Source organism: Drosophila virilis, chromosome 2 (genome assembly GCF_030788295.1).
Source record: "Drosophila virilis strain 15010-1051.87 chromosome 2, Dvir_AGI_RSII-ME, whole genome shotgun sequence".
NCBI lineage: Eukaryota > Metazoa > Arthropoda > Insecta > Diptera > Drosophilidae > Drosophila > Drosophila virilis.
The window spans coordinates 16878396-16904288 of NC_091544.1; the positions used below are offsets into that span (position 1 = coordinate 16878396).

Genomic DNA, 25893 nt, shown 5'->3' on the forward strand with positions numbered 1-25893 from the left:
CGCATCTTCCTAATTACGACAATTGCCTGTGGCATCTTTTGTCCTTTCCTCACAATTTATGCTAAAACGTAAACAAAACGCGTTTGAATATTCAAGCGGAGGGCCGCATCAGTGGGCCGGGACACCCTTAGGAGCCCAAGGATAAGATATCCTAAATGCATCGATATTTTGCCTATTTTCTTCCTTTTTGTGATCCTTTGTTTTGGGATGCGTTTGGCCGCAGATTTATTGCCTCAACTAAATCTCAACTTTTACCCCCGAAAACGGGCAAGAGAGTTCTCAGTTCGAGCCCTAAGTCTAGATGATATTTCAATAAAGTCTTGGCATTTATGCATTATGTAGTTATTTTGCGAAGGAATTCTTTGAGCACTTTGTTTGGTCAACTTCCTTGACCCTTGACGAATAGATTGGGTGCCGCTTTGCATAAATCTTTGAGGCTATCAATGACCACGGGGATGGTAAATGGGATCTTTTGTCAACACAACTGTGAGCACAGAAGTCTGCTTAGGGATGCTCTCGCTGATAAAAGATGGGACACTTTAAGGATATAAAGTCATTGCAAATGACAATGCAAATGTGCGAAGTGTTGTCCTAAGATCCTGAGCACTTATTAGGGGAAGTTAAGGGCGTACGATGACCATCTGACTGACCAACCCGGCAAAGGACACGCGTCCGAGTCATTAAATAATTTAATGCCGGTCAATTCATTGAAACCAGTTTCGAGATGATCCGTCTCTTGGCCGATGGCTTGTCGGGAGCGTGAAAGGGTTGTCAATGGTCAGTGCCGGGGTCAGTTTTGCTTTAGGAGCAGCACGCGACATCCTGGAGGCTGCAACATCTGATAACGAGTCGGCATTTTTTATCACAAAAAAGATTCAATCTATCACCGTCCGCTTGTAGCTTGTGCCCCAAAAGGATTTCCTGCGAATTTCTTGAGAAATGTCCGTTAATTTGGGAACATGCTTGGGTTCAAGTTTAGGTTCAACAAAATGGCTGACCTCTGGGACGAGCAGCTCTCGAATGCCAAGCAGGACAATGTTGAACATGTTGTCATACTTATTCGAAGTAGGATACCCAATTGTAGACAAAATGGGAAGATAATTTGAATGCATGACCGCAAGCGAACCCTTTGAGCCGCCATTGTCCTGCTGTCCCGCGGAGGCAACAAAAGCAACAACTCATGCCCAACTGCCACCCCAGAACCAGGATACGCTGGCAACTGCCAGGACAACTCGCAGTTGCGATGCTGCTGCCGCTTTTGTATTTTCATATTGACCAGATCCCGCAATGGACCGCCATATGCCATGTTCCTCGAAGGGGTTCGTCCTTTTTTTTTTTTATTTTTGGCTGAAATTTTCTTCGCGGCCTTTTCGAAAATTGAATGCCAGTGTCCAAACCGGTTTCTCGGTGTGTGATTACTTTCATTTGGCTTCGCGGCCGTGAGTCCGGTCCGGTTTTTAGGCAAGAAACTCGTCCTTTTGGGCGACCCTTCAACCCTTTTTGTATCGAGGATGCGCAAAAGCGAATAAAATTGCAGCTTTCGCCTCATTGTGTATTGCCCAGAAGGCCAGGGCTCAGATGGGAAATCTTTTCTCAAGTTTTTTTTCTTTTCATCTTCAAAGGATAATATCTAAATAACCGTTATAAATTATAGCCGCGCATTCACATCTGGACGCCGCACAAAATGGCGGCATTAGACCGACTTGTTGACCATCTCAATTTGTCCCAAAGGGTCCTGCCACGCGCTCAAAGGATGACCACCATAAATGACCACTTAACACCTTTCGGCAAACCTGTTTGACTGCTTGACCAATAAGAACGAGCGGCGCGTGCCTTCAAAATCCTTTAGGGACAATGCAAAGAACACGCGCTGACCCTTGGTCAAGACGCGGTTACCTAGCTCATCCCTCACTGTCCAGGCCAATTCTTAAAGATAATCTGCGACTTAACGCTTGTGTCCTTATTGTTCTCTGAAATGCACGCGTGTCCTTTTGACAAAATTAAGATCTTATTAGCATTCACAATCTCTGTAGGTATTCATTCATTAAGAAGGGCAAACTGAACCTTTGCATTCGCCAAGGGTCAAAGAAATTGAGCAAACAAAATGTTAAATGTTTCATGCAAAATTTCGCAAAATGCCAAGACTTTATTGAAATATCATCTAGACTTAGGGCTCGAACTGAGAACTCTCTTGCCCGTTTTCGGGGGTAAAAGTTGAGATTTAGTTGAGGCAATAAATCTGCGGCCAAACGCATCCCAAAACAAAGGATAACAAAAAGGAAGAAAATAGGCAAAATATCGATGCATTTAGGATATCTTATCCTTGGGCTCCTAAGGGTGTCCCGGCCCACTGATGCGGCCCTCCACTTGAATATTCAAACGCGTTTTGTTTACGTTTTAGCATAAATTGTGAGGAAAGGACAAAAGATGCCACAGGCAATTGTCGTAATTAGGAAGATGCGTTCCAAGTGTTCCCAAGGATTTTCTCACGTTGATTGCATCGCAGATATAAACACTCTCTATACTCCTGATACACTCAACTAAGACCAGCGTTACCATCAATTAAATTCCCATAAAACCATAACTCGGATCGCTTTGTGTGGGCTTTTATATTTATATTTGAGACGTGCCCTTCACTCTCCACTCTCGCAGTTGGCTTCAGCTAATTGAAACGTGTCATCCAATTTGCCTGCCAAAGGATTCCCCAATGTAATGCTAATTCCTTCTCTATCCTGATGGCAAGAGTTACACATTTGTAGAGCCAGAAATAATAATTGTCGCTCCATGAGCAAAGCGATTGTTATCCTGCGAAATTAAACATAACACTGCTATTGACTTTCCATAGCTCTAGGAGAGAGCAGGAACAAGGACGAGTAGCAATCAATGCTCGCATTGGCAGACAAAAGCCAAAACACAAAATGGAAACATTTGTAACTGAATATGAAATACTCATATGCAAATTTGCATTCTACTAAAATAAAATCACAGACAGAAACAGAAACAGTAACAGAAATAAAACAGGGCTGGATTGGATTCTACTCGTAGTTATAGTCGACAAAGCGATTCGGGATCGGGACTCTATTCTATGTTTGGGCTTTTGTGCGCATTTTCATGCAGATTTCCGTCAGTTGCTTCGTTGCTCAGTTGCCATTTTCCGTGGAACCTTTTTTGTAATCAATAGCTGGGTAGATGCATGCAGATCGTAGCTTTGCCCGGCCGCTTGGCCTTTCTCTTATCCATGTCACTCAATTATGGCAACAATTGGTAAATCCACTTCAATCTCAATTCGCCAACCAAGTGACAAACCAGCAGAGCAATCCCTTTCCCTGTCCCACTCCCATCCACTGCTCGGCATACGAAATCAATCGATGGCTGCAGTTCGACTTCCGCCCCTCGCCAATCGATTTGCTCGGCAAGGGATTTCCTTTTGCATTGCTTTTCCATTTATTTCCTCAGCTGATTTGCATATATTTCCATTCCACATGGCGCGCGTGCGCTGTTCGATGAGGTAAACTAGGTAACCCTCCTCCTCCTCCGTCACAGGTCGATTTGCATAACACTGGCTGGTGGCTGGTATTGATCCTGTTCCTGATGATGGTTCCTGCTGCATGTCGCCCGCTCTCGCCTGAGGCTGGGTCGCTGCGCCTGTGCCAAAATTATGCAAATCCTTTTGCGTGCCAATATTTTACAACAATAATTTATGCAAATTACACTGGAAAGGATTTTGTGCGCCTGCGCAGCGGATGTTACATGTCGCGTCCTTTGAAGGCGACCGTTTTTTTTTCTAAGGGTTTGCTCTTGTTTCGCAATTTCGCAACGTTTTTTTTATATGCAAATTTTTTTGCCGAGGCCTATGAAAATTTTTGGCATTTTTAATTGAGTTTTTTTGCGCGATTGTAATGCAGATTTTTTTGTTCGTTTGTAATTTTAATTTTGTGCGCCAAAAATGGTTTTATTTTTTGCATTTGAATGGATTCCATTCGATTATTATATGAATCGCAGCTGTGCCAATTGCTGCGCGCCATTTTTTTGAATAGTTTCTAAAGTTTAGATCGAATTGTGCAAACAATTTGCATAAGGATTTGTTGAACAGGCCAAGATGCGGGCTCTACATTTGGTGCGACTTTTATTTTGAATGTACCCATGGAAAGGCTGTCATCCGTTTAAATTAATTTTCGATGCTGTGTGAAAAAAAATAACGTCAATGAGAAATTTGCGATGGTTTTCTAGAAGAGTCTGATTTGTGTTTTTGCTAAAATTTTTAAATATACTTAACTTTGCAATACCATACTAAATTGTAATAAACTGTACAGCACTGTATTCTAATATACAATACTACAATAAAAAAAAAATTATACAACACTGTACTGTACTAAACTATTTACTAAATACTATAATATATATGCTAAACTATATTACACTTTGCTATACTTTACTATATCGTAAACATTCAAGACCAAATATTTATTGCAAACTTTTAGATATATTTGTTATAATTCTATTTTGTAAAATCTTTAAATAGTTTGTTGGCGTTTATTAAAAATATTTTAAAAAATTATGAAATATATGTATAAAATGACTTTTAAAATATAAATATATTTTATTTCATATTTAAAGTAAAATTATAATTAAAATCGCCACCAAATTTTTAATGGAATATATTTTTAATTAAGTAGCAAATATTAGACGTTTTTTAATTATTTTAAAAAAGCAAAGGTGAATTTAATTTATATCCCATACCCAAATTTACAAGATTGTTATCAAAATCTATTGATATTTAGTATATGTTTTATTTAATTTTGCTTTTTAAACATATTTCTCTTTCTACTTCGTATATATATATTTTTTTCAAATTATTTCTAATCACAAAAAGTCGCATAACATTCCTTTACATTTCTCCAATTTTTCTCTTCTCTTCGCAAAACAATGCACAGGGGAAATTCCTGAGCAGCCGTTGGTGCTCGCAATGACATTTTTACCTAAAAAACTCGCTTTTCTGCAGAAATTTACATGAACGCTGGCATTTTATTGGTCGGCAGCAAAAAACTAGCAAAAAACGGCGACAAACTCAGAACATGTTAGGCAAGGGAAACGCTTCGTTTTCCTCACAATTTCCACAATCGGGGCGCTAAATAAACTATAAGGGTTGTGCGTCTGCAGCCACCACCACGAAGCGGGCAACGCTTTAAGGTTTTTCATTTTTTAAGAGAGTCGAGAGTGCGGAACTGCGAGAGCGAGTGGCAGATCAGTTTTTTAAGAGCACATCTCGTATATTGTTTTTTAGAGAGAGGGTTGCTGCAGGGACTTTTGCGCAATATTTGCTATATTAGCTGGCTGTGGCGGAAGAGTTGAAACAGTTTGAGCTGCGCAGCCGAACTTCGAGGATCGCCAGAGACGTGTCATAAGTATCTGAAGATCGTGATCTGAGTCGAGCGTGTGCTGTGAAATCTGTGAAAATCTTGTGAACCAAGAATTTTATATCAAAGAGAAATCAATTGATTTTGCGTGCTGTGTTATCCATATAATAAAAAAATATATAACGTGATCACAAAATGTCAAATCAAATGGAATTTATGATGCAGCTTTATATGATGAACCTGCTGCAGCAACAACAACAACTGCAGCAGCAGCAACAGCAACCGCAACAACAACAACAACAGCTGTCAAGCTTTTCCTACACACAGAAAGAGGATATCAGCAGCAGCACATGCCTGCAACAGCAGCAGCAGCAACAACAGCAGCAGCAGCAGCAACATCAACACAAAACAAGAACGCAGAAAAGAACAAATTCGCAAAACACGAACTGTAGTAGTAGCCGTAGTTGTAGTCCCAATAGTAATTTGAATGCTTTATCACAACAACAATATGAGCAAAATGCTACAACACTAACAACACAGACAACACCAACAACACCTAACAACAACACAAACACAAACACAAACACTAACTTTGCCTATCAGTTGCCGCAAATGTTGCTGAGCACTTTGTCACCACTGACACAGTACATGTTGCAACAACAACAGCAACAACTGCTGCAGCAGCAGCAGCAGCAACAACAACAGCCGCCGCAGCAGCAGCAGCAGCAACAGCAGCAACATTTGCTGACAACATCAACAACAAACCTGCTACTAACCCCCAACACGCCCAGCTCCACGCAGCAAACGCTGTTGGAGTGTTTTCCCAGCTCCCTGAAAAGCGAGCAATTTCCCATAAATAACTTTTTGCAATCCTCCACAGTGACATCAACGCCAAACGAGCAAGCAGCAGCAGCAGCAGCAGCAGCAACATCTGCAGCAGCAGCAACAGCAGCAACATCTGCAGCTGGCAACCTTTCGGCAGTCACAGTCAAATATGAGCAGGATTTCGATGATGAGGACGACAAGCCGCTGTCGAGCTTGAACAGCTGCAGCTCCTCGGGCCTGGCCAGCACCAATGATGCTAGCACCAGCGCCAGCACCGAGAAGCTGCTCCTGTTGTCCGGCATACAGCCGCTGGAGAGTACGAGCACCACCGACAGCAACGACTCGCCCAGCATGGTAAGTTCTCTAATTAAGAATTATTCCTTCAAAAATATAATATTTCTTTTCGGGCATTTTCCATTCAAAATAAAGTTACAAGATACTTTATCTAAAAGATTTTTAATTATCATTTGATTGATATGTTTCTTTATAACTAATTAACAAATATGATTGAGTTGCATTTGAAAAAGCAAACTATGATAAGCTACGTATATTGTACAAGATTTTTAAATTTTATTCATCAATTTCATTTGAGTATATTTTATAAAAAATATAACATTTTTCATCTGTTTTGAAATTTTTAATACTACTTTATTTATTTTACCCTTAATATAATGCACATATTACCATTAATATATCTACTACAACGACTGCGACTAATGTACCATATAATCTACTACTAAATGACTAATATGACTTCTATATTCGCTACAATGTAACTATTACATCTATTAGTATTACTAAACTAACTTCTGCATATAAATACTACTACTGCTATTTTGTATATACTATTACTACTATACTACTCCCGCTACTACAACTTCTACTACTATTACTACATATACTACAGCTACTACTGCAGTAGATGTACTATAACTTTTACTACTTTTTCTACTATTAATCCTATTAATCCTAGTCTACTTTTATTAAAAACATTTATACTACTGCTACTACTACTATTACATAATACTACTGCCTATACTTCTGCTTCTATATACTACGGCTACTGAAAGTTATTAATATTTGCTTACAAGCAACTCAAAATATTTTCAAGTATTTGTAATTTTTTTAAACATTGTTTGTTTTGCTAAAATTAATTAATTTAATTCCTAATATATTTCTTGCTACTAAACTAAGCAAAAGTATCAGCTTATATATTCCGCTCAAACACTCCCAATTCCTGGTGGAAAACTGTGATTTTAAAAGCAAGCCAAGTTTTTCTGCCCTGTCTTTTGGTTTCTTTCAGCCTTTTATTGTGTTTTTTTTTTATGTTTGTCATAAACTCCCACGCTGTCTGTAATTCGAGAGTGGCTCGACACAAATGTGTGGAAGCTGAACATATTCGTGCGCTTTGCGCGAAAAAATAACCGAAGCAAAACTTTGTCGCAATTTGCTTGCTTAATGTAAACATCAACTCGATTCCAAGGAAAACAAACAGCTGCTGTATTGACAACGCGTGGGTTCCTCAACCCTGCAGCTGGCCACTGGCCACTGGCACCAAGCAGTCTGATTTTGTAGGAATATTATTATTATTTAATTTAACAAGCCGTTCGTTCTGTGCTCTGTGCATTGCAGTACACGCCCGTCAAGCAGCCAGCGGACTCCTCCTACAATGTCGTCACCAGCATCGATAATGAGGCCACATTGAGCACGCCCCTGGTACAAAGCAACTCGCTGCTGACACCGCCGCCGTCCAGTGATCAGGGCAAGGGCATTGTCAGTCTGAGCACGGCCAGCAGCTTGGATGCCTTTCTGCAGAACGAGGATAATCTAAAGAATCTGCGCAAGGTGTCCTCGTATCTGGAGTGCGAGAATACGCTGTGTCGCCAGGAGACGCTGCGCGAGCATTTCCACTGCTACGATGAGCCCTGCCAGGGCAAGATATTAAGCAAAAAGGATGACATCATACGCCATCTAAAGTGGCACAAGAAGCGCAAGGAGAGCCTCAAACTGGGCTTTGCACGGTTCTCCTCCGCGGATGACTGCGCGCCCGCCTATGGCGATGGCTGTGCCTACAATTGGAAGCAGACCCACTATCACTGCGTCTACGAGCACTGTCCCAAGGTCTATGTGAGCACCAGCGATGTGCAGATGCATGCCAACTTCCATCGCAAGGACTCGGAGATTGTGAACGAGGGTTTCCGGCGTTTTCGCGCCCACGAGAATTGTCGCATTGAGGATTGCCCCTTCTACGGCAAGAAGATATCGCACTATCATTGTTGTCGCGAGGGCTGCAACCACACCTTCAAGAACAAGGCCGATATGGGTGAGTGATCCTTCAGATCGTATATTCCACTTCAAGTCTACAGCATCTGGTTGCCCCACTCTGCAGACAAGCACAAGACGTATCATTTGAAGGACTATCAGCTGACGCAGGATGGCTTCAAGAAGATACTCAAAACGGAGCAGTGTCCTTTCGAGTCCTGCAAGTTCTCCACGGTGTGCAATCATATACACTGCGTTCGCGAGAACTGCAACTACATCCTGCACTCGAGCAGCCAAATGATTAGCCACAAGCGCAAGCACGATCGCCAGGATGGCGAACAGGCCTATCAGCAGTTCAAGAGCAAACAGGAGGACACGGACGACACCACCTCACTGGATGCCACACCGCTGCCGACCAGTGCCACCAACAGCAATAGCTCCAACTCCACCACACCGCTTTCCTCGCTCTCCGCGGAACACTTTCTGGCACGCAAACGTGGTCGGCCGCCCAAGAAGATTGTAAGTGCCTGCTGCTTGTGAAATTCCCGCCAGCTACTTTATCTATGATTTGCTCTCGCACAGCAACTGCCCGCCGATGCACAGCAATCGGAAGCGAAACGTTTAAAATTGGAGGACACCGACAGCAATCCGGCGCCAACAGCAACGGCGCAGTTCCAGCCCCCGCCCAACAGCAATGCACTCAGCAGCGCTCTCTTCCCCAATCTGATGCCCAACTTTACGGCCGCTGCCGCCGCCGCAGCTGCCGCGGACGCTGCAACGGCTCCGAATTTCCAGCTGACGCATCTGATGGCGCTCTTCCAGCTGCAGAATCCGCTCTTCTATCAGAATCTGTATCCGGGCGCCGCGGCTGCCAATATGCTGGCCGTGCCACAGAATGCGTCCATGTTTGGCAATTTGGCCGCCTTCAGCGCAGCGGCTGCTGCGGCAGCGGCGGGCGTCCAGCAGCAACCGAAGAGCGAGTTTAGCATTAAGCCCGAGCAGTTCAAGGAGTAGATGGGAACGTCCTAGCGCTCAACATATGCCAATAGATGTATATATATATGTGTGTGTATAGAGGTAGAGGTAGTCGTAGTTATGTAGAAGACTGACTGATTCGGACGTTTTGTTAGACAGCGGCCAGGCATCAGGCTCTAAGCAGGTTTTCGTTTAAGGGGTACCGGTGAAATGTTGATGCAATGGCCAGGACGTTCCTTTGCCATTTTTTTTTTTTTTAGCCCATATCTTCTGCAAAAGCCAACTCAGCCACATTTTGTTGGCTCAAAAGCCTTGACAAAATGTTGCTGAATTCGCTTTTGTATATATTTGTTTATTATTTAATTAAAGCCTTTTTTTATCCAAAAATTTCAGCAATTCGAACAAAAACAAAAAAATAAAACTTGAATTTAGTTTAACTAAAACTGTGATGTTTTCCTTAGCTTAACTAATTTGCTTGTCCTTAAAATGAATGTACAAAAAATATTTGTAATTTTAGTTTAAGCGGGAATTAGGAGCTTTTCTCTGAATGGGGTTAAATCAATACAAAAATAAAAATTTCTTTGTGATATGTTAATGAAAATTCTTGTTTTAATTTCGGATTATCCTATGAATTTTGTTTTAAGAAATATATGTTTAATATTTAAAAATCGAAAAGTTCACAATTGTTTTTAAAATTTATTTATTATATATTTATCATAGCTGAAGCGAAGTTTTCCTTTTCGTCCACTGATTATCTAAATTTAAATGAAACTCCCAGCTGATGTACCATGACTTTCATGTTTCCATATCGGCAAAACTGAATGCCATATTCTGTGCAGCAGCAGCTGCAGCTTGTGAAGGCAGGCGCTGCTTGTGAGGAAGCTGATCTTGTAAAGAGGTGAAAGAAGAATAGGATGCCCTTCCTTTAGATTGACCAGGCCTATATCAGTGGCGACATGGATTTAGTTGGTTGCTCAAAAAATATATATATGGTTTTGGAATAAAGAATAATAAAACTATATTATTTGAAATTATATGTTTTGACCTTGCCACAAACTTGTGTTCATCCCCTATACAACTCATAGCACAGAAGAAAACAATATTTTGAATGCCGATTAAATAATTGTTATTGAATTTATTACTGTATTTTATATGATTTCCTTTACTCATTGACTAAACACAAATCAGCTACACAAAAACTCTGGACGCTCTATGAAAAAGAGTCCAGCTAAGCAGTTTACTTAACAATGATGCATTTTATCAATTTTCGTATATACTTATTTAATTTTTCTTATATTCGCATATAAGTACGTATATTTAAACAATCAATATAGTTAATCCAAGTCCAAGAAGAGATTTCGAAATTTATATAGCTACTATAATGTACACATACATGCAAATGTTATCGGAATTTATTTAATATGCTGCTGGATTTTGGATTTTTGTTTTTGTCGTTTACAATAAGAACCAATAGAAATAATGTACAAATGATTATTTGATAAAAAATTAGGCGAAACAGTTTAAACTAATTAACTAAAACTAAAGAAACATTAAATTCAACAAGTAAGACTAATTAAATTCGTTACAAATTAAGTATGTTGAACAATAGATAAACTTAAACGAAACTAGAGACTGCGAGACTCTGCTAAGCAAATTCCTTATATCAGGCCATATATATAGGGATTTATATATAGTCTAAGCGTCGATTTGATTAAGGTGGTTTACGAACAATTTATATTAGCCAAAATTTATAAAATTCTTGTTGCAAAAGCATTTATCCAATTCCATGTATAAGTACTAGTATATATATATATATATATATATAGGTATGTATATATAGGGTCTGTATATATATATATATTTATGTATATAACGTTTAGGTAATTTCGGGGCGATTTCCATTACATATTTATGTATGGCAACAATTTGTGCGCAACATGCAACATAATGAAATTTGTAGCTTTTGTATTTTGTTGATTTTATCTATTTTTGCATCTAAGCCGCAACTGAGGTGTACTGGTAAGCGTTAGGGCGTCTAGGGCTGCTCAGGAATCGTCTCCCGGTAGAGGCTACGCAGCAGCTTGCTGATGAATCAGAACCGTTAGCTGCGACCGTTAGGCGCCGCCGGTGGCGCCAGTTCCATCGTTGGAACCGCGCTGCTTGGCGGCGGCAGCTCCACCGTTGGATCCGCGCTGCTCGGCGGAACGCCGGACAAGGTAATGGCACGCATATGATGAACGGGCCGTATGGACTTGAGCTGTGTGGTGCCCTTGAAGCGGACATTAACATCGCCCCCCACCATGCTGAGTGGATGCATGCCCGGCTCTGGCTCCGTTACTTGTTCGTGTTCGTGTGGTGCTGTGGTTATGGCAATATCGCCACTATAATATGGACGCATGGTCATCGGCGAGAGGGCTGTGGGCGTGCTTTTATAGCCAATGCGACTGAAGAGGCTGCCGGTGTTGATGCTGTTGTTGCTGTTGCTGCCAGTGTTGCTGCTGCCGGTGCTGTTGCTGCTAGCGTTGCTTGCAGTGCTGGGCGGGCTGAGGGGCGTGCCAACGCCAGAGTCAACCTCCAATGGGCTCTTGATGTTGGCCACAAACTTATCAACATGATCTGGCAGCTTCAGTTCGTCCAGCTTCGTTTGCATGACGCTGCGTGCGCTGGCATTGTCCAGCAAGCGATTGGGACGCGTTGGAGGCGCAGGTGGGACAACAGTCGGCTCTGGATGTCCATTGGTGTGGTTGCGCTGCTGCTGCAGTTGCTGTTGCTGCTGGCGCAGTTGCTCAAAAAAAGGTGTCTTCTCCTTCTTCTGCTTTTGTGGCGAACCAGGTTCGTCTCTTTCGCTCAGCTCTTCGAGCACCTTGAGTGGAAACCCCAAGTGACTGTTGACCGAAATGGATTTGCCAATTTTGCGCTCGGCAAAGATTGGCTTGCGTCGCTGCCGCTCCAGATCATCCAGCTGCTGCAGCATGCGTCGCACCTCGCTGGGCAGCTCCAAATCCGGATTGTGCTCCACCAGCTGGCCAATGTAACGGCCCAATGTTTGTATCGTCAGCTCCAGGGACTGCACCTGCGACTGCAGCGTAGAGATTTGTGTTTGCTGCGAGGAGCGTGTGGTCTCCAGCTGTGCAATTGACGATTGAGCGAACTGGCAGAATGGCATAATGGAAGTCGGTAATTAAATAGCCATATGGAAAATAAACTTATAGCTACTCACCTGCAGCTGTTGCTCCAGATGCTGATTCGTTGCCTTTTCTCGATTCAGCATTTCGAGATGATGATTTGTCGTGGTTATCTCCTCCTGCAGCACATTGTACTCCACATTGTACTCGGCCAGCTGCTTGCTAATTTCTAGACCAAATACCAACTTCATGGTTTGCTCCATGCAGTGCAAATCCATTTTGGGCACCACCGACTTCAGATAGTCCATAATCTCCTCAAAGTTATCGCGCGCGAGCAGCTGCTGCTTGTGCACCGAAAGCAGGGCAATAGCAAACTTAAAGATAACATCGGAGGACTCTAGGAAAACCAGATCGAAAACACGAGCCACAAAGCCCAATGGAAACTGTGAACTGAAAACGGTAAGAATCCAGGGCGCCGCGTATAGAGTGGGCGAGACATCGTTTTGGTCCAGCCACACGTATAAATCGGGCAGATGATCCTTGACCAGACGCGACAGCTGATACAACTGCAGCTGGAACTTCTTCATGTCCGGCAGGTATTTGGTGCGCATATTGCGGCAGAACATCAGATGCTTCAACAGCTGAAAGGCGCTCGCCTCGTCGCACTGCAAGGAAGAGGCTCGTATTAATACGAAGTCGAAAACTCTAACAAGGATCAACCTACATGCAACAGCAGCACGCCGCAAATGAAGCCCAGTCCCTGGCAGTAGCCCAGCTCTGGATCGAGTATGGAGTAGGCCTTCAGCAGATTGAAAAGCGAAAGCTGACCCAGCCCCAGCGGATCCTTGTAGAACTGGTGGTTGGGAAAGGTGCGTCCTAGATCAATAAATATCGCATGCTGATGCTCGGTCAGATGCTTGAGCAGCGTTTGATACGGCGTATTGTAGTTGGGAAAACGTTTCGTGTCTACCGGCGCCATGTTCATCGAGTGCTGCTCGGCCAGAAAAGTCCAGACATCGCCGCGCTTGGAGCGGGGCACTCCAGTGCGTATGGCATGGCGCAGCACCTTGGGATCCTTTTTGTTGCCTATCTGCATGGAGTTGCGCTCAATGATTTGCTCCCAGCGCTCGATCAGCTGCTTGTCGCATGGCACAATCTCCTCGTAGTCCAGCTTGATGCGCTTCAGCTCGTTCTCGTTCTGGCGCGCCTGCAGCATGGCATTCTCCGTTTCCATGCGGTTCAGCATAATGGTCTGTCGTATGGCCGTGCGCCACAGTTCGCGCAGCTCGGCTGCATCCCTCTTGCCGCGTTTGACAGCTGAAAGAGATTGATTCGATTGGATCACAAGAGGAGATCAGAGCAAGAAGACTTACGTTTGCGCATGGGCGACAGGTACTCGGTGGGCGCCTCGCTGTCTAGACCCTTGGAGGGTGTCACCACGCTGTTGAGTATGGCTTGGCGCCAAGAGCCCTGATGAGTTTCCGCCTCTTTCGGACTGTTGCCCACTTTGATAAAGCTGCAAATAAAGGAATTATTAAGTGATTGGTGTCAATTAATAGATTGGGTATATGCTGTATCTATGCAGCCTAAAAGGTAAGGGATCCCTTTTGGTTTGCAAGGAAATGCTAGGACGTAGACTTTCGACCTCCCTGCGAGATTTTGTTGTGTGCGTATCGGACTAGCAAGCGAACGGTCATCGGTTCAAATCCATACGTAAGTTTATTTTATTATTTTCTTTATTATTATTCACAAAAAACTCATGAATAATAAATTTAAACAAGTAAGAGGTTCTAGTCGGGAGCTCCCGACTAGGGCATAACTTGAACCCTCTTTTTCCGGATCTGCGCAGGCACTAGGAGCACCTACATCTAAAATTTTAAGTATATAGCTTTTATATGTTCTGAGATCCTTGCGTTCATACATACGGACGGACGGACGGAACGGAACGCAAATAAATGTGTTTCATCCATAATAATTAAATTCTTCCGTAGATGCCGACCTGAAGACGCGGTCTAGCGGAAGCGCGATCTTTGGAGATCAAGACGGAGACCAAGAAGGCGACATTATAGACGCGTGATGGCAGCCTAAACAAACAGTTGCGGCAGGCTAACTAACAAATTTGCACTTACATGTCCATCATGGGGCTCTTGAGCTGCTCAACGCTGGGTTTGCTGCTGGGGCTGGCGCCCACAGTGTTTGAGCGCGAACGGAAACCCTCGGGTGGCGATTCGGCGCCCAGTGGTTCGGCGGAACCTTCGCGTATATCGCGCAGATTGTGTGGCGGTACGGCAATGTCGTCCTTGGAGGGCTTGCGCTTGAGCAGATTGTCAAAGGAGTTGGTCAGCGAGCGTTTGGCCTTCATGAAGATGGTGCTGCCGCCCAAATACTGATTGAGAAACTCGGAACGATTCTCGGCGGTGTCGTGGACGTGACGCTGCTGGCGCGACTCACAGTGGGCGCGCAGCAGCATCATGAGGAACTGATTCTGCTCGGCAACCGGGGAGTTGGTCTTCTCGGAGCCGCAGTACTTGGCCCACACCATTTCCTGCTCCTCATCGCTTAGCGTGGCAATGCGACGCCAGATCATGGCCTGCGTCTTCTTCTCGGAGAGGCCCTCCACGTCGGTGCAGAGCTTGTGGTACCAGAGCATGGGGCAATGTTCGCAGCTGAAGATTTGCGTCTCCTGCTTCTTCTTCTGCTCGGCACAGGTGTCAAAGGCCTGAGCAATAGCCGCCACGATGTCATCGCAGACGTGCTCCGACTGGCACTTAAAAACGTAGCCAATGTAGCCCTCGTTGTTCAGCTCGCGACAGATGATGCCAAAATGATCCAGCGACTTCTGGCCGTGCACACAGCTGGCCACATCCTTGAAATCCTTGTAGAGCAGCACTTGCTTGCGATCCGGCGAGATGAGCCGTAAATCACTGCGCCCCACCAGGAAGACCATGGTGCGATTCTGTTCCGCATACGGCGGTATGCAGCCCTGCGAGGCGGAACGATCCCTCAGCTTTGGTATGCTATAAGGGAGGTACAATCAGGAGAGGATTAGCTGTGCGTGCATATATAGGTGCTCTGTAATTGTGGGCGTGGCATGCTAATGAAAAAGGCGCTGGTGCAAGGCAAAAACATAACAGAAAACAAGCGAACGAAAAAGAAAGACCTGAAAAAGTCTAACCAACTAAACGTGCGTGGGCTCTGGACTAGGTCGCCACTTACTTCTCCAGCGCATAATGCGCCTGCAATTGAGTTGGAGCAGCTGCAGCTGCCGCTGTAGTTGCTGTTGTTGTGGCTACCGCCTCGCCTTGATCCCTGGGCGGCGTCGGCTGTTTGTTAACAATGACATTGGGCGCCTCCTGTTGCTGACTAGAATCCTCCGGGCTGCTTGCGTTTTTATAGACGTTTTTGAATAAGTTTTGGTCAGGGGGGGGGGGGGGGGGGGAGATTTGGGGGGTATAAAGGACAGACAACAGGCAGTTTGTTATGGGCATACTTACACCTCCTTTTGTCCCAACTCCATTTGGCTTTGACCACGCAGCAGTGCACGCTTGGCTGGCGATTTGTTCTCCTTGTTGGAGGAGGTGGAGTCCAGTTGTTGTGGTACGGCATCCGCCTCGGCGCCTGTCAGCTGTAGTTCAACCTGTGGCTTGGGCTGTGACTCCTGCTCCTCCTCGTCCACCTCCTTGATTTCATGGCCCTTGAGTGCGCCGCCGGCGCTCTTGGCTTCAATCCCGATGCCGCCCTCGCTGCTCAGGGACATCTTGCGATTCTGCAGGATCCGCAAACGCTGCGCATCGTAGGCCTTGAACTTCGGCAGGGCGTCGTCAATGAAGGTGTTGGGCACACGCTTTTGCGAGACGCGTATCTTGCCCACATACATGACCTCAAAGAAGTGTGTGTGATTTGGCGAGATGTCCGCCAGCAGCGACAGATTGCTCTGTGCCGACGTGGACGTGGGAATGTTAACAGTGCCCGAGGAGTTGCTCAGCCCATGCGTATACGATTTGGATGCCTTCATCTTGGAGCTCACCGGATTGGGATTAGCATCGTGTTGGGCATTGCGCAGCGCCTCGCTCATCTTCAGATTTGTCGCCGGCGTCGCATGTATGCCATTCAGCGAACCATGAGCGGCGCCTCCAGCACCAGCAATCAATGTCTGCGGTATGCTGCCCACCGAGCCGCCGAGCGTGTGCGCTGGATCGCGCATCTGATGCATCAGCTCGGCCATCTGCAAAATAAGATAAGAGTGAGAGAGCGTATTAAAGATTAAGCTTCAAATCGGATTGCCTGGACAACAGACATGCAGACATGCGGTGAGCACAACAACAAGCTACAGACTGTACAGCCAGCCACTTCATTACGGATGCACATGCTGCGCAGCGTCTATCCCGCCGCCCACCTCACAGGTTGGTTGGATGACTAAATGACCGTTCGGTGCGTTTTTGTGCTTTGGTCCTGTCCAGTTTCCCGTCTGTCATTCCATTCAGTTTAATGACTTTTGTCTTTAGTTTATGACACTTTTTATGGCTTTGCCAGTTAAGGGTATTTTTTGGTCGTGACTTTGCGGCTTGCAATGAAATTTTCGGGCATCAAATTCATGACACCGACAAAGTAGATAGATGTACTTCGGTTTAGTTAGGTTAGATTAGGTTAGGTTATGATTACGTTATTTGAAGGGGGACAAAAACTCGACAGCTCGGGAGTCTGTATAAAATTAACATTTTCATGACACTGCGCTCATAAATATTCGAGACGATGCGGCTGCAAAATTGAATTGTTGTAAAGTGTTGCGGGGTTAAGATAAAATAATCCTAAAGAATCTCATCGCTGCTGATTTTTTTTCATCTTAAAATGCAGATTTATTAAATCAGATAGATAATAGTCTCTCGATTTATATCTAGCTACGATAAAGACAACAGTTTTGGAAGATAGCTAACAACATTTTTCTATATTTCAGTTCAGTTCAATTGGAAAGGTTATTAGTGGAACAGGTTTGATCTATTTATCTGTACTTCAAGATGTTGTAGGGGCTCAATAAAGGATGGTTACTGCCTTAGTTGAGTTAGATACGTTAGGTAAAATTTTGAATAATTATATAACCTTGACAAATATTAGAAATCCTCTATAATTCAAATAAATTTTTCAGCCAAGCATTCAGCGTATATGTTAAAGACTATACGAAATTGATATAGCATAAGTGTTGGGATATTTCTCCCAGTATCTTATTGTTGAGTTTTTACTACAGACTTTACGACATTCTTAAAAATCTGATGAGAACTTTTAAAATGTTTCTGTGCATTCTTATCAAGTCATTTTACAGATTCTAGCATTTATCTCGCGCTTTTTTGGTTACCTTCAATAAATATGAAATTTTTAAAGTTATAAATATATTCTGATTTTCTTCGAAGCGAGCGAATTTTGCATTATCACGTTCACTATTCATGTGCAGACATCATGTCTGCGCTGCTTCGCAAATATCTGAGCAATGCATCGTAGCGGGGGAGCAGCAGCTGAATCTGATGAATCTCCCAATCTGAACAGCTGTCCGCTGCGTGTTGCGATAGTTCCCTAGAGAGAATTAAGAAGAAAAGAGAGAACTTTTTCTCTCACAAGCGGGCTCTGATCTCTTTTGGCTGCCCTCTGGCCCAATTGTGCGGCATTGAAATGCTGCCAAAGAGCCAAAACAAATTTGCCAGCAAATTACAAAGTCCAATGTCAGTGCATAGTGCCGCTGTCTAAAAGATATGCCGTGTATCTGTGAGATACATTAACTGCAATGACAACTAATTGTCATTTATCAGCACTTTAGGGCAAAAATAACGTAACGAACATACAAAATTAAATTGCGCTACTTTTTGGCTATCGAAATTGAGTTAAATGTATCTTATGGTTTCTTTTCTCGATTTTGGTGCTGTCTCTGCTTTGTCTATATGAAGCTGATCAGCCGCTGGCCGAGTGATCGTGACGTCATTTCTTTGCAGACTCTACAAGTTGACAAATTTCCGAATATATATAAATACATATACATGTGTAGTCGCTTATATGGCTGATAGGTAGCAGGGACACGCTTAGCAACGCGTCTTTGGCGGTTTGTTTGGCTAATATACACACATATTTACGTATATATATGTACACATAAGTTCACACATATATCCATTTATATATGTGCATGCATACACTCCTTCAAGTATGTTTTTCCTTCATTTTTGTTTACATATTTATTAAAAAGTATACTCCAGTAAAGGCTCGACTGGCAGATACCCTGCACCTAGTGATCGATACTAAGTATAAACATATACCAGCGAATAAGAAGGGAATAAGAAGTAGAGGTGCCTTATCTTTATAGATGATAAATACTTTGGGTATGTTTTCAAAGACAGCTGAAAGATAGTTTGTCGATATGCAAAAGTAGAGTATACGGGCTTCCAAATTCTAAGACTTGCAGAATAGTTTCGCTATCGTTTTAAGCATCTGGTTAGTTTCCATCGTTTCTGCAAGGTTTAACGCTTTTCAATCTCCTAGCCGATACACCTGGTTAGCACGTGAGCGGCATTACCTACTCGAAGACTCATTTTCTGATCTTGTCAGACATATAAATATATAAGAATAAACACATACACATAGCACTTTCTCGCTCACTAAACTAAAGAAACTTTTTATAGGTTGAAAAATATGTAAGAGATTAATGTGACAGATATTCTATATGTGGAGCAATAAATCTTGTAAAAGTAAAGGCAGAATTTAAGTTAATGGCAGTCGATTTTAGGGTCAAAGTTGTTTTCTGCTTTTAGCTTTTTTTAGAAACTGTTCTGCCCTACTTAGGTGCATACAGGGTATATACTGAGGTTGGCAAACAAACAAGGTACTGTCACACATATTTACCTTTAATTTTTGTACGAAACATTTCACAGGAATTCAATTCAACGTCACGTTCACATCGCGTTTTGTGCGCATTTTTCTAGACGCCTTTTTTTTTTTCATTTTTTTGTTTCCATGAACATTTGTAAATGTGTGTATGTACGTGCTTTAACTTTTTACTGTAGTCGATTAAAAGATTGTTTTTGATCTTTTGTTAAATGTGACGACTACCCATCGTTATGTCTGTATATACATGCATATATTTAATGCAACTTCAACAGTATTTAAACTGCGCGAAATGACAAAAAATATTTGATGAGCCACAAAAACTGAAATTACATGACGGGGGCGTGTTTTCCGACAGATTTGTGCTTTTCACATACCCGACAATTGTTTTTTCTGCCGGATTGTGCCGCCGGATTGTCTGGCCTCATGTCCTTCAGGCATTTGCCATGACATGATTTACAAGCCAGACAAATGCATTTAATATTTATTAAAGTGTTTAGCATGTTGTCAAAATTTGTTTTCGCAACAAAATTAAATTTGAAAATCAAATGTAAGCGCAAGCTGCTAGCGATTGACTTGGGAATAGCCCTAACTTCAAATTGTTTTATGTTTAATATAGCAATTGTTAGCAAGTAATTTAATTATTTGCAGTGTTCATTTTCTGTATTCTAGCTGCTTGTTTCAAATTGTAATTTAAGCCGGATTTGTTGAACAAATAATAGACTGAACCAAACCAGCGAAAAGTGTTTGGTGGAAAAATAAAATGTTATCGCTTTTTTGTCTCCCAAGGCGAGAGAAGAAAAACGAAAAACCTTTTATCTTTCGTGGTAGACATTTAGACACATAATTTTGGCTAGGAATTTACTGGAACGCGAAATTGCCGTCGTATTTTCTGCTGCATTATTGCAGCAGATGGCATATAGAATACTTTCCAATATTTGCAAATCTCGCATGTCAAGAGTCTGAGCCACAATTTTAATGTGTTATTATGAACTTTTGTTGCGACTGTTATTGCAACTCGTTTTGCTTTATTTTCGCTGTTTTTGCTGGCTTATGGCTTTTTTATGCAGTTCGCACAGTGTCTGGAGGATTGCGAATGCGAATGCGAAAAAAAAAATACAAACAAACAAACCAATTGCCGCATGAATTTTAAAGAGCACCCAAAGGTTTATTGAACCTTCGGCATATGTTTAATGACCGCATGACAAGCTATTCTAAATGTTAATTGTAAATGTCAAATCAAACAGAAAGTGCCATTGTTTACATTGGCAGTTGGTTAAAGTTGAAGACTGTTTACCAAACTGCTTCCTTAGCCAATTTGTAATGCCCTGCGATTCGTTTCGAGCGTTTAGTTTAATTTCTTTGTGCGCAAATTGAAAGCAACCTGTTCACAATTCGCTTTGGATTTGTTTACAAATAAGCACACACACACACACACACACACACATATATATTCAGCTTTTGTTTATTTAACGCCAATTTGCAATTATGACAGAAATATACATATATCGTCGAATATTATATAAACTCAATTGGCAAAATATCAGAGAAACTCGCATGCGAAATGTGGAAAATCTTTGACGTAGCAATATTATGAAAAATGCTGTAATTAAATTTAATACGCTACTTTAACATCCAGCTTTAGCTATAATTTTCAGCAAACTATTTCCATGCTACTCTTTAATAATTCCTAATTATAGTTTATTAGTTGTGCAATTTACGACTGCATTTTTTTTATAAGAAAGATTATTTGTTGTGTTGCTCGGCGATCCACAAGGCCCGAACGATTGTACCGGTTCGGTGCTAATAGGATCTGGCGATTATGAAAAACTGCTAACTGAGGCACGCTTAAGCTTTATCCAATGATAATTTACATATTTAGAATTCGATTTGATTAAAAGCCAGTAAAGTAAGTTCCCATCATAATGATAAACTTGTTTTATGTTAAACTTCCAAGCTGTTTACTATTTACCAACACTGTTTGGTGTTGCCAGTATATTGTATTGCAAGATGGCAATACTGCAATATTAATATGCTTGCTAAATATTTAAGCTGACAGATAAACATCATGGCAAATCAAAATAAGCTCGCTGACATTGACTTTGACAAGAATCAAAATTAAATAAAATGTTTTCAAATACAATATTCTAAAATAAATTTCAGTTTTTATTTATTTATATTTTTTTTGTTTCACTTTGGAACTGCGTCACAACTTGACCAACGAATTTGTAAAGCACTTTGGACAACCTTTCGAGTGCCTTGAAAAACTTTACAGGATAAATGTTTACCAGACATTACGCTCCTTTGAGCACGACATGGTCAGGGTCAAGTGTGGTCCACAGACGCCAAATTCAGTGGAAAAACCAACTTTTCTGACGCCTATGACAGTGAGAAAAAAATAAACATAAATATAAAAACATCAAAGTATTCCTGTTCGGGCGAACAAGAAGTAGCCGACGCTTCACTTTGTGTATCTGACTTTTGGTTCTTGGCACGCGCGAGAAATTTCATTTCCAAGAGCAGCCGCAAGTGAGGAGGACGGCGGTATAAATGCAATAAAAGCACTCTATATGATAATGCATTTATGTGCTGGCCATTTGCATGGTTACCGAGAGACTCTACGGGTTTAATAATGCATGCAGAGAGAATAAAATCCAAAGAAATTGTTGCCATGCGAACGAGATACATACATATGTATGTTGAGAAATTAAGTTGTGAGCGGCAGCTGGGAGAATGAAATATTGTTTCAAGGGCGCATCAATTAAAGTTAGATGTGAACAGAGAGCCAGCAATGTCAGGGTTAAGCCAGCGGCAGCTCGTGAAGTTTTCCGTTTTCAATAGATTTTAAAGCTTGGGCTAAACACTGCAATTAGTCGAGTTGCGGGCTGCATGCATAGGTTGAGACAATGCATTACATAAGGTAGAAAACAACAAAAAAAATTAAATAAAAATGCAAAAGTAAACAAACAAAGAATAAAATTAAAAACAAAGACAATTGCACAACAACAAAAAATAATAATAAACAAAAATAAAAACAAAAAGCAATCGTAACAAAATCAAATCGAAGCACGAACAAAAATTGAAATCAATTTAAAGTGGCGGCTGGCTCGACTCCGCCGGAGCTTCTGTACATACGGTGCGGCTTTTATTCAGCACGGATGCATCGCTGACGGAGGCCGTCAGGATTGTGTCCCGATGAAATGGCACCGTAAACATGTTAATCTATTGTATATGTTGCCTCTTGTTGTTGTTCTTTATCTGGTTGTTGTTGTTGTTGTTGTTGTGTTTGGTTGCTGTTACGTTGCTGTTGCAAGTTAGGAAACTTACTGTTGCTGCGAATTCCGCTGGGCGCAGTTAGCAAATTTAATTTATATCATAAATTATTTGAGTTTTTAATGTGTTTGTGCACTTAAGATTGAAGATTAGAAGTATCACAAATTTGTTGAGTTTGCCATTTTTAGTGTGTTGCTTTTATTTTTATACAAATTTGTATCTTTGCGTTTAATGCATATGTATATTAATAGATTTCACATCATTTTTATATCACGGGACATTTACTAGATTGGTGTTACCATACTTTTTGATTTTCCCTGTCATCAAAAAATAAGTTATAGATTATGTTTAATTCTTGGGAAAAACTTAATTTGTTATTTATACTTTATATTTAATTTATTTACACCTTTATTTAATTCTTTTTATTTTAATTTTAACTGACACTCTTTTAAATTTGGTTTTTTATAAATTTTAAATATTTTTGTATTTTTGTATTGTATATAGGTCTTTTTTTTGAATATTTGTATATTAATATATGATAACTGATGTACTTTATTTAATATTCGTTCAAATGCTTTTCTAACATTCTTTAGAAATGATGTGTTTGGCATTGTTTGGTATATTTTTATAAATTTATTGATTATTCTGTGGTTTCTATTTTTATTTTAGCAATATTTCTTTTTTATTAGAACGCTGCATAAATATTTATCGAATATTCGAATGCTTTTCTACCTCAATAATAAAATCCCCTTCAAATTTGTTTTTGAATCTACATGAAAGCACAGAATCCTATTCGGTTTTTAGACTCGTGTCGCAATAAAAAACACAAACGGCTCGTGCGATAGTCTTGAATCATTTGGAGGGCAAATTTCGTAGGCCGGTTACAACGACCGCAAATGGACCGGGCCCTATAGATATAAGGGTACCACCAGAACGAGAGTATTATTCGATTGGAAGAGAAACTAATAATGCGGCTATTGTGAAATCTGTGATTACAGTTATTGCTAGGGAGTGTACCAAAATACATCGTTGCGGTTGAGGTTGTGCGATAAGAAGTCACAATTATTTATACGTAGTTCAGTTATTCCCTGAGGTCGCATATGCAATATTTCATTTACATATCTGATGAATACAGCACAAGTGTACTTAATGTATCTAATCGATATGTGAACGTTGAGGCATTGTATCTGTATCTGAATACTTAATATATATCTATATGTATAGAGACACAGAGAGAAAGAGAGAGAGAGAGAGAGCGCGAGAAAGGGAGAGAGAGAGAGGAGATGCTGTATCTTTTGCCTTTTGTTAATTGTCGCGTTAATTGATTTTGTATTTAATTCGTTTGCTTGATTTGAGAATCGCCTGTTTGCGCTACCCATTGACAGGCAAAACTTTTAAGTATTTGGGACAATGCAAATACAATCGAATGCTTTTAGTGCTTTATGTAAGAGTTGTTTATCCAAGCACACTTGAAGTCCACAGCGAAAACAACTATAATAATAAATCAGCTTTGAAAATTATAGATATATCGCGAATAGTTACTAAGAAACAGATCTGAACAGTTGGTAAATAACTCATGATGGTAAATCACAAGGCTTTAATATTTATTTAACTGCCAGTTCCAAAGCAGTACAGCTATTTTAATTTTTATTAATTTAAATTGTACACTTTTTACATATTTAACTCTCAATTGATTTGTTTGTGTTTAACTTTGAAGGCATTTCAATTAAGTGAATAATGAAAGATAAAATAAAAGAAATGCCCAACTGACGCAACTAGAATATATATGCATATACATACGTATATCTACATAAGTATACTTATATATATGTAAATTTATATATACACGATGTTCATGTGTATGGAAATTTGGACTTTGTTTTGGTTTTTGTGTGGCGCATTTTATTTATATATTTTCTATAACTTGTTGTTGTTGTTTCGTATTGGCACATAGCTTGGCACAGCAAAACGAGTTTAATTCTTGTTCCAATCGAAATTATTATTTTTTATACATATATTTTTTTTTGTAATTCGCTTCTTATTACTTTTTTTTATTTAACGGTTAAATTTTGTTGTTGTTTTTGTGTTTTTGTTGGTAGCTGTCGCTGCATTCAGCAAAGCGCGTACGCGATTCAATTGCCGCCAGACAACTGACAACTGGCAGCAACAACGGATCCCATTCGCTAGTCTCCCAGCCCATTGAGTGCGAGAGAATCGCTGACAGGCAGCAACAACAACCACAACAACCATAACAACAACACAATAACAACAACAACAACAGCCACAATAGTCAAGCAACCTGCGCATGTGAAATTGAAGCAACAGCGCAAAACAGTTGAAAAGTTTCTCAATGAGTGCACAGTGAAAACGTGAAGAGCAACAGTGAGAGTGTGAGAAATTGAGAGAGTGCTGACGGGAGAGAAGAAGAGTATGTGTGTGTGTGTGTGTGTGCGAGCTTGTGTTTGTATGGTTAAAAGTGCGAACTGGCAACACTGCGTATGTGTGATCTGTGCGAATTGTTAAGCCGTAAACAAAAGGCAAGCAATGCAACTGTTAGCCAAATGACATTGCAAATGGACAGACTTCAAGTAAAAGTGTTCTGGTCGGAAATGCGCGACTAGCGGATGCCCTAGGACCTTGCTTGTAAACATAAAAACACACGAACATATAGACGCACTCTTCTTGTTTCCCTTGTTTAAAAAATGCATTCTTGATCAGTTTCAGTTTATATGCGAGTAGAGTGATGTTCGCAAATTAGTTTAGTTTAATGAAAATATTTGGGAAACTCGAATATTTTGCCTCGACCGATTCTTATTGATAAGATTAGCTCCTATGTAACCTTTTCTTATTTCCGATATCGACACGTTCACGTAGACGGAAAGAAGGACTTGGCTTAATCGAAGCAGCTTGCCGACCTGACCAAGAATATATATACTTCGTGGTGTTGGAAAGTCCTTCTTCTGTCTCTTACATACATTTACACAATAAACACATGCATTTTCAAAAAACGGGTACAATTAGAGTTTAATATTTGAAAAACAATTAAAGGCCATTTGACTATTATCTTTATAAATTGATCTTCGATAATATTTCGATTCATAGCTTAAGCAGCAGACGGATACGGGAGGGGAAGACCGCAGGGAGTACGAGTACGAGATTTGCACATCGAAATTTGTTCTATGTACCCTTGGGTTAGCAACTACTCCAAGTATCAT

The 25893-nt window shown here is 41.2% G+C and overlaps 2 protein-coding genes across 9 annotated transcripts in view; one reads left to right on the plus strand and one right to left on the minus strand.

Annotated features, from left to right (window-relative positions):
* Positions 1-5360: 5360 nt before the first annotated feature.
* cas (castor zinc finger transcription factor) lies at positions 5361-10087 on the plus strand. Of its 2 annotated transcripts, XM_070207350.1 has the most exons (5): positions 5361-5835; positions 6238-6536; positions 7815-8505; positions 8572-8963; positions 9027-10087. In XM_070207350.1, exons 1-5 carry the CDS (start codon positions 5553-5555, stop codon positions 9456-9458), a joined length of 2097 nt encoding a protein of 698 aa, XP_070063451.1. In that variant the 5' UTR covers positions 5361-5552; the 3' UTR covers positions 9459-10087. The 2 variants fall into 2 exon arrangements, with proteins under 2 accessions (XP_070063451.1, XP_032292889.1); XM_032436998.2 differs by having other exon boundaries at positions 5361-6536.
* Positions 10088-10521: 434 nt separating this feature from the next.
* The window catches only part of plx (PTB_TBC1D1_like and TBC domain-containing protein plx), a 33348-nt gene continuing 17976 nt past the window's right edge, over positions 10522-25893 (minus strand). For 3 of the 7 annotated variants that reach the window (XM_070206820.1, XM_015172002.3, XM_070206819.1), the window contains exons 4-10: positions 16039-16769; positions 15761-15922; positions 14674-15561; positions 13918-14060; positions 13269-13861; positions 12640-13209; positions 10522-12570 (exon numbers count right to left, since the gene is read on the minus strand). In XM_070206820.1, the coding sequence (XP_070062921.1) occupies positions 11521-12570; positions 12640-13209; positions 13269-13861; positions 13918-14060; positions 14674-15561; positions 15761-15922; positions 16039-16769 (4137 nt within the window). In that variant the 3' untranslated portion in view covers positions 10522-11520. Of the gene's footprint in view, positions 12571-12639; positions 13210-13268; positions 13862-13917; positions 14061-14673; positions 15562-15760; positions 15923-16038; positions 16770-22540; positions 22996-24723; positions 24827-25893 lie in introns of those variants that run through there. The other 4 variants (XM_015172000.3, XM_015172003.3, XM_070206821.1 and 1 more) reach the window with 4 other exon arrangements.